The sequence below is a fragment of the Rousettus aegyptiacus genome, unplaced genomic scaffold (assembly GCF_014176215.1).
Source record: "Rousettus aegyptiacus isolate mRouAeg1 unplaced genomic scaffold, mRouAeg1.p scaffold_m13_p_12, whole genome shotgun sequence".
Classification (NCBI taxonomy): Eukaryota; Metazoa; Chordata; class Mammalia; order Chiroptera; family Pteropodidae; genus Rousettus; species Rousettus aegyptiacus.
The window spans coordinates 42,720,433-42,733,424 of NW_023416287.1; the positions used below are offsets into that span (position 1 = coordinate 42,720,433).

The 12,992-nt window shown below is 40.9% G+C and overlaps 1 protein-coding gene across 1 annotated transcript in view; it reads left to right on the plus strand.

Annotated features, from left to right (window-relative positions):
• PYGB (glycogen phosphorylase B) overlaps positions 1-12,992 on the plus strand; it is a 49,061-nt gene continuing 36,069 nt past the window's right edge. The window contains exon 1 of the mRNA XM_016124523.2: positions 1-243. Within this exon, the coding sequence (XP_015980009.2) occupies positions 1-243 (243 nt within the window). The remainder of the gene's footprint in view (positions 244-12,992) is intronic.

Here is a 12,992-nt window from a genome sequence, read left to right on the forward strand (position 1 = left end):
ATGGCTAAGCCGCTAACGGACAGTGAGAAACGGAAGCAGATCAGTGTGCGCGGGATCGCGGGACTGGGCGACGTGGCCGAGGTGCGGAAGAGCTTCAACCGGCACCTGCACTTTACGCTGGTCAAGGACCGCAACGTGGCCACGCCCCGCGACTACTTCTTCGCCCTGGCGCACACCGTGCGCGACCACTTGGTGGGCCGCTGGATCCGCACGCAGCAGCACTACTACGAGCGCGACCCCAAGGTGAGGCGGCCGCCGGAGGCCCGGTGCCCTGCCTGGGTCCCCCTTTCATCCTGCTGCGTCCACTGCTCCACCCCGAGAAAGGGGAACCCTTGTGCGCTGTCTCTTGAGCCACAGGCCCCCGAGTAGTGACAGCAAAGCGCTGCACGGCTTCGCAGAAAAAGACAGGTTAGACCCGTGCCTACCGAATGTATCAGTTGAGCACGATCACACCAGTCCGCCCCCGCGGCCCAGCAGTGGTCCATACACTGACTTGACGCCGAAGCATAGCTTCGGGTGGGGCCTCCCCTTTTCGCCCCCATTCCAGCCGCCGCAGTTCTCTGGGAGTTAGCCAGCTTTGCACAGGCCTGGCCTGGTACTTCCTTCCACGCCAGCCAGGGCGCAGAGCGCGTTCGGGCTGTCTCTCTCTGCGGCCGGCAGGAGGGGCCCCAGGGGGTTTGGCCTTGCCCCGCCTGTGGACTGGGCAGCAGAACCCTTGCACGAGGAGCCTGGCCTTGCAGAGGTCCTTTGCTCCCGGCAATTTCCGATCTCTGGATCCCGGCGGAATTTTCTGGCCTGTCACTAGCTGTGGCTACAGAGTCGGGGCTTCCTCCTTCCCCTACTCCCGCCCCCTCCCCCAGCCTTTGTTTTTCTGCAGGAGCGTGTGGGAGAAAAGGGTACTGGAACCAGGCCTGGGTTCATGTGTTGTTAGGGGGTGAATTCAGTCATCTGCAGGGAATTGTGGGGCTTTTTTGGGCTAGGTAGTGATTAGAAGAAAATCGTTGGAGGTTTCTAAAGCAGGATGGGTTAGTGTTCAGAAAAAGGAGCCCGTAAAGAAGGCTCTGCCTTTGAGGTTTCCACATTTTTTTAAAACAACTTTACTTATCTTAAAGTTCATGGAGGTTAAGTAATTATTACTTTTTATATTTTGCAAAAAATTATGCTTACAGTAGAAAAATACAAAATATGTAAAAGTCACTGATAGTCTCCATTACTATCAATTAGTATGGAGATATTTTAACTATCTATGTTAAAATATAGGTGTATGTCTTTTCAGATCTTTTTCTACTAAATATATATACATATTTCTAAAAAGCATATTTCATATACAAGTGTGTGGATTTTCTGTTTCATTCAACATTTGTAACTTTTTCAGCAGCTCCGAGTCAGTAAGTATGCTTCTCCAATATCATTGGTAGTTTTCAGTGTGATAGGTCTGTCATAGGCTTGGCCAGCCCCCTGCTGCCAGGTTTTTCTGTTGTCGTTGTACTTGACCATGGATTTTGTCCTTTCTGCTATGCTAAGGCAGAGTGAATACTGGCCAGGACAGAACACACCTGCAGACCTGAAGTCAGTTTGCAAAGATTTGACTTGCAGTGTACACCTGGGCACTGGGCAGTAGCTTTGTTTGTATTTTAGAGGATTTTCATTGGGCATTAAAAAGGCTTAATAATTGCTAGGAAAGATTGCTTTTCCAAACTTATTCTGGGGCACTCTTTTTTTCTAAAAGATGGTAAAAAGGACAGATTTGTTGGAATACCAACTAGGCTTCCTCATATTTAGTATGCAAGACAGCGTAGAAAGAAGTATTACCAAATGGCTAAAACAGGTTATTGCAACAAAAGCTTAGGATGACTTTGCCAGGGAAACTGGCCAGGAGGCAGTTGCTCCCCCAGAATTCCCTGCTGATGGCAGAGCTCTGCTTCATAACATCATTTTTATTGTCCATGTAGCAGATGACAAGGGTAGTAAGGCTTTGACCGCATATTCAAGGGCATGTCCCTGGAGCTGGACACACCCCAACACCTTAGGGCTCTGCTTAGAGTTTATGTATCTTTAGATCCTGAAAGGCTCAGGGATTACAGAAATGATCTTTTACGAACAGAATTAATCTTTCTCACAAACCAGATTTGCTGATCCTCAGTGAGTGGTCTGAGTTTCGGTTGTCTGCTATAGTGGCTACAGGTAGAAACCTCTCTCTCTTTAAAGGAACCACACGGCCTGTAAATGGAAGGACATTTGCCTATTCTGGACAGGAAGGCCACTTTAAAAAGGAAACTTAGAATTTAAGTGCTTCAGGCTGCATGATTCATGTTGAAAATAAGCTCCTCATCTCCCTTTTCTGCCAAAGTTACAGGTTTGCATGTAATGGACCTGAAACAAGCCGTACAAGGGTGGGAGCGCAGGAGAGATGGGCTCCCAATAGAAATCCTGCAGAGCCACAGCCCCCAGCCCCAGGCTCAAAGACTTGTGCCATCCTACTTCAGACTGAGATAGACTCCTTATCTATTCTTAATAGAGTGCTTTTATGTGTTATTTTTGTCTTTTACACACTTATCCAAATCCTTATGATTACTAGAGGGAAAATTAGAAACTATAGATAAGCCAAAAGAAAAAAATTAATTGTAATCTCACCACCTAGTAATAACACTATAACTGCTACAAACATTTTGTGGTTATCTTTTTTTATACAAGTAGGAATATTTGTTTTTGTTACACTAAATAGTGTTGTGCTCTATGTACTGTTTTGTAACTTTTTTAGCACTCTGTATTTGGTAACAGCACAAACAATGGAAACTCAGGCCTTGGTAGCAGATTTTTCACGCAGCCTGCCAGGCAAATTAGCAAGTCAGAAATCTGACTAAAATTGAGAGGTGTGTGCTTGGTAGGAGGCAGGGCCTAGTTCTAAAGACTGTTCAGGAATTCTCTGAAGTGATGGCAAGGTTGAACTCTGCTCTAAACTCAGGTATGGAATAGAACTGGATGGTGAGAGATGGCTCACATGAGTCAAGTTCTTTTTAGGCTTTGCAGTTCAGCCTATATAACTTTGGGCTCCATTTGATTTCTTAACCTTTCTTGGTTTCAGTCTTTCATCTTTAAAATGAGGGGGATCAAGTTAGGTAATCTATTTCTGAGTCCCCTTGGCATTCTAAAGCATGGTTTTGTGTTTGCTTATAAAATGTGTCCATTTTATATTGATATTTAATCTTTATCCAAAAAGAATTTCAGAATGCTTAAGCAAGATATAAGACAAAAGCTTCAAATTAATAGAAAGATCTCAAAGTGAAAGTTGGGGCAGAACAGTCAAGGTAGGAAAATAGTTTTAATTCAGGATTCAAGGTCAGGAGACAAAATGGAGACATAAGATCTGGCAACCGGAGCAAATGGCGGCAGATCATACCCAGTATTAGAATCATGGAATCTCTGTGATAAATTCTACAATGGGTAGATATGAGATTTCTTCCATGGGTCTTTAAAGCAGATGTTGTACAATGTAGACAACTGGCCTAACTACATCCCTTCAGCGAGTGGGTGGAAAAGTCAGTTTACTCCGTAACAGGCCTGCTGCATCCCTGTAGTTAGGAGAAGGAATTTAATATATAATCGACTTCCCGTATCCCTCAGTGAGTGGATGGGATAGTGAGTTTACTACATACCCTATCACCCTTGCAGTGAGTGGATGGAACAGCCAGTTTACTATGTTAACAGCCTACTGTATACTGTGGTGATGGAATGGCACAGCCACTTTACTGTGTAACCATCTACTGCATTCCTGCAGTGAGTGGGTGGAATAGCTGGGATACTGTGTAACTGGCCTACTATATTTCTGCAGTGAGTGGGTAGAAGCCAATTTACTTTGTAACTGGGCTGCTGCATCCCTGTGGTGATTGGATGGAGCAGCCAGTTTACTATGAAACTGGCCTAGTACATCCTTGCAGTGAGGGTTGAAGAGCCAGTTTACCATATGACCGACCTATTGCATCCCTGAATTGAGTGGTTGGAATAGCCAGTTTGCTGTATAAACTGGCTACTGCAGCCCTGCAGTTTAGTGGATGGAATAATCAGTTTATTGTGTAAGAAGCCATCTGTATCCCTGCAGTAAGTGTGTGGAACAACCAGTTTACTATATAATTGGACTGCTGCATACGTGCAATGAGTAGGTGGAATAGCCAGTTTACTTTGTTTCTGGGCTGCTGCATCTTTGCATTGAGTGGATGGAATAGTCAGTTTATTGTATAACTGACATATATCTCCCCTTCAGTGGGTGCATTGAGTAGCCAGTTTACTATATAACTGGCCTTCTTTATCCCTGCAATGAAGGATGGACTAGTCAGTTTGCTATTTAATGGGCTACTGCATCCCTGAATGGAATTGTCAGTTTATTATAACCGACCCATATCATCCCTGCAGTGGGTGGATAAACCAGTTAGTTTAGTATATAACCAGCCTATTTTATTCCTGCAGTGTTTGAAATAATGTTTGCTATGGCTCTTATAAACTTATGGCATAATCTCAGTGGTAGATTAATGAAAAAGAGCTCTACCACAGGATCTAAACTGCTGTCTTAAATATTTCTAATAATGTAATTATAGTGAATACAAATAATTTTTTTGGTTTGGCTGGATCTGGAAGTTAAAGGAAGATAATCTACATCAGTGTTTTATAGTCTTCACTGCCCACAACCCCAGTTCGAGATTTTGTTTTAGTTGGTGGTTGGACCAACCACTGGAATCCTGTTAACACACCAGTCATTTCAGTGTGTATCTATGTGTGGGTGTGTGTGAAGTTGACCTTGTATCCCGTGGGCTGCCTTCGTTGACAGCAGATAGCTCAGTTATTTTCTCTGGCTAAAAGCTGATGATGGGCAGGTGTTTTGTGTTGTTGATTACCCTGACAGCTTGCCAAGTGGAAGGCGGGTGAAGCCATCCTTTATGAGATTGAGAAACCTCTCAGAGTGTGCGCTATGATTTTTTGTAGAAGACAGTATAGCCTCTTTCAGGCTGTGATGGTTAATATTCTGTTTCAACTTGGCAGATAATTGGTTTTTGAGATGACATTAACATTTAAATCAACATACTTTGAATAAAGCAGTTACCCTCCCTAATGTGGGTAGACCTCCAATCAGTTGAAAAACTCAATAGAGCAAAGACTAAACCCCCATCCCTCCCCATCAAGAAGGAATTCTGCTCACAGACTCCCTCTGGACTCCAAATGTAACTTCCTTTTGTCTCCAGCCTGCCCGCCCACTCATCAGAGTTTGGACTTCTGACCTCCACCATGAAGTGAGCCAGTTCCTTAAATAGATCTCTATATATGCATCATTTTCTCTGTAGAACCCTGACTAACACCCAGGTTCTATGGATTGCTGCAAGGACCCTTTGTAGCTTTATGAAATATTGTAACCTCACTTCTGCTTCCCAGCCCTTTTAAAATTATTTTTTAAGACTGTATTTTACATGATTTCAGATTTTAAAAGTTGCAAGAATAATACATAGAATTTCCACATATCCTTCCTTCAGATTCCCAGAACATTAAACATTTTAACACATTTGTTATGTCCTTTTCTATGTATGTGTATAAATAAATTTTTTTCTCTGAACCATTTGAAAGTAAGTTGCAGACTTGATGCTCCTTTACCCCTACAAACTTATTTGTGCTTCTGCAAATCATGGAGACTCTCTTATAGAACCACAATGTATCATTAAACTTGGGACTTTCACAATGACACATGCTGTTTGTCATCCAAAGACATCAGCTTTGCCAGTTGTCCACTAATAAATACAAATAAGAAAATAGGGAGAACTTTATAAGTCTTTTCAGATTATACCTAATTTTCATTAAACAGAGCAAGGCTTGAAGCCCTTTAGAAGCCCACACATTCTAAGACATGAAGCAGATTAACAGCAGACAATAGGTGGCTTTTTGTTCACCTGTGCAGACCCGGGTTCTTAGAATACCGTGAAGAACACAAGAGTTTAGAAGGGTAATTGTGTTAACAGCAGAGTTTGGTTTATGGTTTTTCAATAGGGCCTTCTGGGGTTGGAATTATATGTAATTTCAGTTTTTGCTGAGTGTCTATTCTCAGCCTTGAAACATTGTTTAAAATAAAAAGTGAAAGCTGTTTAAAAAGCTGACTAGTACTAGACAAATCCATGCCTGCCCGCCCCCCACCCAGTGGGGACTCAAGTCCTGCATTAAGGCCAAGGGGCCTTGACTGCGTGCAGATAAGAATTCAAGCACACGCCAGAGTCAGAGACAAAGGAAAGTTCATTAGAGAAGGAGTAATGTTCTATAGACAGAATGTGGTCTCCGCTCAGAGACAGAGAATGAGGCAGACCCTGAGTGTTTGAGGAATTCAGTTCACACGTGATTCTTAGTTTCTATGAATTACAGTTTAAAGACTTTGTTTCCCAGTTTCCTTTGACAATATGGGTATGTGGTGTGAAAAGCATGCTACCAATCTCAGCCTTTGTTTTATAGGTTCCCCATAATCTGACTGTAGGGAATAAACATTGGGTTAATTTGTGTAGGGTACCACTTAAAGACTGTTTTCCTTTCACGGTATGGGAAAATAGTTTGTTAGTAATCCCAGCAGGAATCTTCTTCTGTTCCGTAGGTTCCTCATGATCTGGCTGTAGGGCTGAGAAGCACCTATTTTAACACTTAGTCCATTTATGTAGTTCTCATGCCTCTTCCCTACATCACTACCATGCTAGTTGTAAATATCATGGCATAGTCCAGATCACGCAATAGAAATTGCTTGGGCTCTGGCTCGTCTGTCAGTGATAAAGAGACTTCTGTAATTGTCTCTGAGGCAGGAGTGGGCAGTCATGTTGTGGAGCTTAATAGCATGGAAGGCGGAAGGCAGAGAATTGTAAAAAATGTGATGTCACAGAGTACAAAATAAACTTGTTTCCTGAAGAGCTAAGTGATCTCTAAAGTCTCTGCGAGTTCTCAAATTCTATAGTTTTATTATATTTTACATTTTCCAAATTGACTTCGAGCAAAGAGACCTGTGTTCTAGACCTTGTTACTGCTACCTGAAATGCAAAAGTAAGTAATGATCTGTGTTGAGACAGAACCCACCAGTTATGGGTGGAAAGCCAAGTTTCCCTGGCACTTAATTCTAAAAGAAAGTGCTTAAATGTGACTTCATAGGTTGGGGTTAGGAGATGTGGTAGGTAATGTTAGCTCAGCACATTTACACAATACAGTGTTGGTTTTATAAAACTTCGTTCTTGCTGTGACCCTCCTAAAAGCACCTCAGATGCAGCAGAGTGCATGCTGCGGAGGTGAGGGTGCGTCTCAGCTGTCTGTCAGGTGGGAGTACCCCGCCCCCAGCATTCCTCTCCCTGTTGGGCTGGGCTAGGAAGGTGTGAGGAAGGAGGTGCCCCTCGCCCCTCCCCCCCCACCCCCCGCCCCGTGTATTTGGAGAGACCAGGAGCAGACCAGACTGGAATAGCAGAGTGCTGTGCTCACGGCCTCTGTGTTGGGTCAGTGGTCAGTGTCCCTGCGTCACGCCAGGGCCAGCTCTGCCCTGTCCAGTAGAGAGGCAACAGGCTGCCGTGGGGTCCCCTCTGTTCCCACTTAGCCACAGTGAGATGACTGCTGGTGTGTTAAGACTAGGGCCACGGACAGAATCTAATGACAAGATGAGCGTAGCTGCAATTTCCTGGCACGGGATGACGCACCTCTGGCCAGCTCTGCCTGTAGAATCCTGTTCTTCCTCTTGGTGAAAGCAATTGGCCCAGTCTTTGTTTTGTTGGCCTGAATGTTGGAAAGTTTTCTTTCCTTTTCCTGCAGGGTATTCAGACCTTTCTGTTTAACAGACTCCAAAAATCCTTTTAGGAACGGGAAAATAAATTGGAGATCTCTCAGAGTTCAGCTCAATTAATCTCAATGTATAAAGAGCAAAACAAGGTTCTGCCTATTGATATTAAACTCCATTACCACAGTTAGAGTTCATTAATGCCTAAGATTTCTTTAGAAGAGTACTTTATTATGTAATATTTGTGTTGATCTTTTTTTCATCTATTTGTGCTTTTATGCTTTTCTGTGATGTTATCTGTTGGTATGGGATTTGTGTCTAATAAATAAACCTAATTTTAAAAATTTAGGGCTGTCTCTAGGCCATTTAACACTTGTTATAGTTATATTGCCAAGAAAGGACCATTTAAGAAAGATTGAGGGCCCACTGCAACACCCCAGAAGGCTGGCCCCCCAGAGCTGCTTGTAGAGAGGTTAAGGGATCCTCATTGTTCTCAGGCTGAAGCAGGTGAGTGCGTGATTCTCTGACCAGCACTCCTTGAGCAGGAAGGCCCTATCCAAGGTTGCATAGATGGCAACTGTGGAGGCCAGAGGGGCTGGAGGGGTAGAGAGAGGCTGGGCCTGCAGTAGGATGGCCTAGAGCCTGCAGCAGCAGTTTGAGGCTACCAAGGGGCTTGTCCTTTGCAGGCAAGTCCCTTAGCCTATGCCTTCAAGTGTTTTTTTTCTAGAACTGCCAACTCTCCCTGATTATCTGGCCTGGTGAGGGGACCAATGTTGTCTGAGTCCAAGCCCAGCCCTATATTAAATCCTGGGATGGGTGTGGTGTTCTCAGAGAGATGAAGTGACCTAGGTCACCCTGCTGCCTGGGGCAGGTTCTGGGATTGGACACCAGTCTGCACAGTTCAAAAGTCTGTGCATCTTCTTGGCTGGCTCCTCCAGCAAGCTTTCTTCAGTTTTGTGGTTTTTACTCCAAATCATCTTAAGACAACTGGGAAAAACAAGATCAACACATTTGCAGAAACTAGAAACATTCTTAAAACAAATGCAAAAACAACAACAAACAAGGCACAATCCCAGAGTCCAGAGCTCCATCTGAGCAGGCCCGCAGCAGCGCCTGGCTTAGAGCGGACATGGGGAGTCTTTTCTGAGTGGTGGTGTTTGGGGACTTGGATGCTGTGGTGCTTCTGTTCCCTTATTAGTTGAAGGTGCAGCAAGAGGCTGCCCTGTGCTATTTACAGAATTAAATAAACTGCTGAACCCTTGACATCTGCACTCAACATGGGAGGAAAATGAAAGAGATTTAAATGTTTTAAGTCTTGGCCCAACATTTTATGCTTCAGTATCCATCCCTTATGAAAAGATGAGCTGTTGGAAGAACTTTTTTTTTTCCATAGTGCTAGTTAAAAGTTAAGAATTTTAGCAGAAAGATCAAACTAACTTTAAAAATACATATTTATAGTTAAAGTCAAAATAAAAACATCTTGATCATATTCCTGACCTTCTAGCTGTTTATGAAACCTCCAGAGAACTCCAAAAGTAGGTGTATATGGGAGAAATGAGTCTTTGCATCTAGGAAAAAGGAAATGATTGTGCTCAAAACCTTCACTCACACTCTTCTCAGAGTGCTAAGTTTTGTTGGACTCAGTGTGTTTTCATACTGGTTACTAAGGCCTGTCTGGAGGGAGGGGAGGTGCAGTGCTATGGAAACCCCATATAATAATAAATCAGTTCAAGTGTAGTGTAAATAAAGTCCAAGCTGATGAAAAGTAAGGAAGACGAAATGGACCATGAGCAGTAGTGACAGCAGTGGTACTTAGAGTGGTTGTGTGGATTCATTCATTACAGTGCTATGTGTTTGTGAATTAAAGGGTATTGGAATTTGTATAGTAATTTAGAAGCCATACATGCAAATAAAGTTTAAAAAGGCAAAGACTGAACTCAGTGTGACTTTTTAAATATGTGTGCATGTTCTTTCAATTCGTAGATTTTAATATGTATAGAAAGTTTTCTTAAATTTCCTATTAAAAATTTTTTAATGTTCACTTTCTTTTCAGGGACACAGATGCAGATGTTAAGTATTTTCTGTATTCATATTGCTATTTTTCTCTTCAATCTTTTTCATGCTTTTCCCCCATTTTGTTTACTTTTTCTCATCAAGTTTTTACTTTCAGCTTTGCCCATGTGTTGTATTCAGTGGTGCCTTCATTTCTGAGATGGTTTTAGTTCTTATTTTACTTCTTATGCTTGGTCAGATCCTTTCATTTCCTTATCAGTGTTGCTTGCCTTCTTAGATGAATCTGTATTTATGAATTTCGTTTGCCCCTTGGCAAATGCTGGGTGTACTTTGCCTATCCTATTTCCCATCTGTCTTCCTGGTTTTATTTTTAGTATGTAGATCCTGAGCTCCATCTCTTTGAGTGGAGGGAATTCTTCCTGAGCCAGCTGTTTGCAGCTGGATAATGGGGCAGGGGCCTGGTATGTGCAGCCTGAAGTAAGTAGCCCTTCCCTGATTCCCAGGTGTGTGTATGTGTGTGTGTGTGTGTGTGTGTGTGTGTGTGTGTGTTTTACTGTGTGCGTGCACACGTGTGAGTGTGTACATGAACACGTGTGTGAGACTGGGTGTACAAGTGCAAGCATGCATGTGAGCATATATGATTGCATATGTGTGCACATAAGTGCATGCACGAATGTATTTTCATGTGTGTGGAGATGTGTGAGTGTACATATGTGAGTATGAAGGGCTTTTCCTTTCCCCATCTTTAGAAAGCAGAGACCTGCAGTGGACAGATACCCCTGTCTCCACCCTGCTGGAGGCCTGCTTCTAGTTTAGTTCTTCTGGCTTTGACTTTCCACCTCTGTTTTCTTTCTTCCTTTTTTTTAACTCTCGTGACTACCCAGTGGTACAGCTTTTATTTTGACTCATGACAAATAATAAATTTTTTATCTTCTTTTCAATTCTGCAGATTTAAAAAGTCATTAAACATTTTTGAGGTTACTGAAAACTTCCAAATAATGTTTTCACATAATTATGTCTCCACAAAAAATAAAATCAGTGTCATTTATATAAGCCATTGTCACCTTTCTATATTCCTATTATTTTCTTCAAAAGTAGAATAAATTTTAATTCTAAAATTATAGTTCATGAGATTTATACTCATGTATTAAGCAAATATTTAATTCAGTAATATATACATACATATATATACATATGTATACACACACACACACACACACACACACACACACACACACACACACATATATAAAACCTCAAAAACAAAAAACTCATACAATACCATGAGACAGCTTAAACATTTAAGGTGATTACAGATTTGAAATGTATATCAAGAAACTTGAAAGATGACATTGTAAAAGGAAAACGATAGTTCCAAAGTAAAAGTGACTATTCCCCTCATTTCAAAAACATAGAATTTTTCTAAAATGTCAAGTAAAAAGGGTAAATACATATAAAAAAACACTCACACCTTAACTGAACAAACTTGAAAAAAAATCTTTACTCATATACAGAACTAAAAGGAATCCATGTAGATTTTTAAGAATTACAATTATTTTACCCTTTTCTTTATTAATATATATTTCCTAATACATGTTCCAAAAAGGTAAAGTCGTTAAGATATATAAAGCAAGATCATTTTTATCAGTAATTTCTCTTCCAGGAGGGGAAAAAAAACCTTAAGGTATAACCCCACAGAGAAACAAATGAAACTGTGAAGTGAAGAAGAATCATAATGTTCTCCAAGTAGAAATGTGTGACTTTAGAATAGCTGGCTGCCTAATTAATCCAAGCAGTGGGGAAAGCAGGATGAAGCAGGAAATAACAGCTAGAACTAAACAATAAACTACTAAGATATCTTACCTTATTTTCAGTTTCTCTTTTGACTTCTTACAAAGTGTAAAGGTAAAGAAAGATTACTTATTCCCAGTGTAGAGTCAATAAAGAATAAAATGGAAAAACTTACCCTCACTATATGTTCCACTAACATTTTATCTGTAAAAATGAGAAGAAGTATATCCACCTCTGTTTTCTTATAGTCTGTGAGTTTTAGGCAGAAGTAGGCCAAGGGATTTTGTTTCACCGTTTTTACAACTGAGTGTATTCTATTTTATATACAACATTTATTTTTCTGTGACTTGTCAAACTTCTGCACTTTTTTTTTTTTCTGGTAACAGCTTTAATGACATAAAATTCACATACAATACAATTCGCTCAAAGTGTACAATTCAGTGGTTTCAGTATAGTCACAGAATTTTGCAACCATCATCACAATCAATTTTAGAATTTTCATTACCCCCAAAAGAAACCCCACACTTTTCAACTATCACCCACCCCTAACTCCCTATCCCGAGCCCTACTACTAATCTATTTTCTGTTTCTTTAGAGTTACCTATATTCCATATAAATGGAATCATGTAATATGTGGTCTTTTGTGATTGTTTTTTTTTCAGTTAGTGTAATGTTTTCTAGGTTTATTCTTGTAGCATATATCAGTATGTGGTTCCTTTTTATGGCAGAATGATATTCCATTATATGGATACACCATATTTTATCTATCCATTTATCAAGTGATGGACATTCGAGTTGTTTTTACCTTTTGGCTGTTATGCACAAGTTTTTGAATAGACAAGTTTTCATTTCTTTTGGGTATATGCCTAGGAGTGGATTGCTGGGCCAAATGGTAACTGTTTAAGAAGAACTGCCAGATTGGTTTCCAAAGTATCTGTACCATTTTACAATCCTGCCAGCACTGTGTGAGGGTTCTGATTTTTCTGATTATAGCCATCCTACTGGATGTAAAGTGACATCTCACTGTGGTTTTGATTTGCATTTCCCTTATGCTTGGTGATATTATGCATCTTTTCATGTACTTATTGGCAATTTGTATTTTCTTTGAAGAAATGTCTGTTAAGATCCTTTGCTTAATCAAGCATTGTGTTGTCTTTTTATTATTGAATTGTATATATATATATATTCTAGATAACAAATCTCTTATCACTTATGTGATCACCAAATATATTCTCCAATTCTGTGAGTTGTCTTTTTTACTTAATGGTATCAAAAGATTTTAATTTTGATGAAGTCCATTTTGTCTGTTTTTATTATTTGCACTTTTGCTCAGAAGAAACCATTGCCTAATCCAAGGTCATGTAGATTTACTTCTGTGTTTTCCTCTAAAAGTTTTACAACTTTGGCTTTTACATTTGGG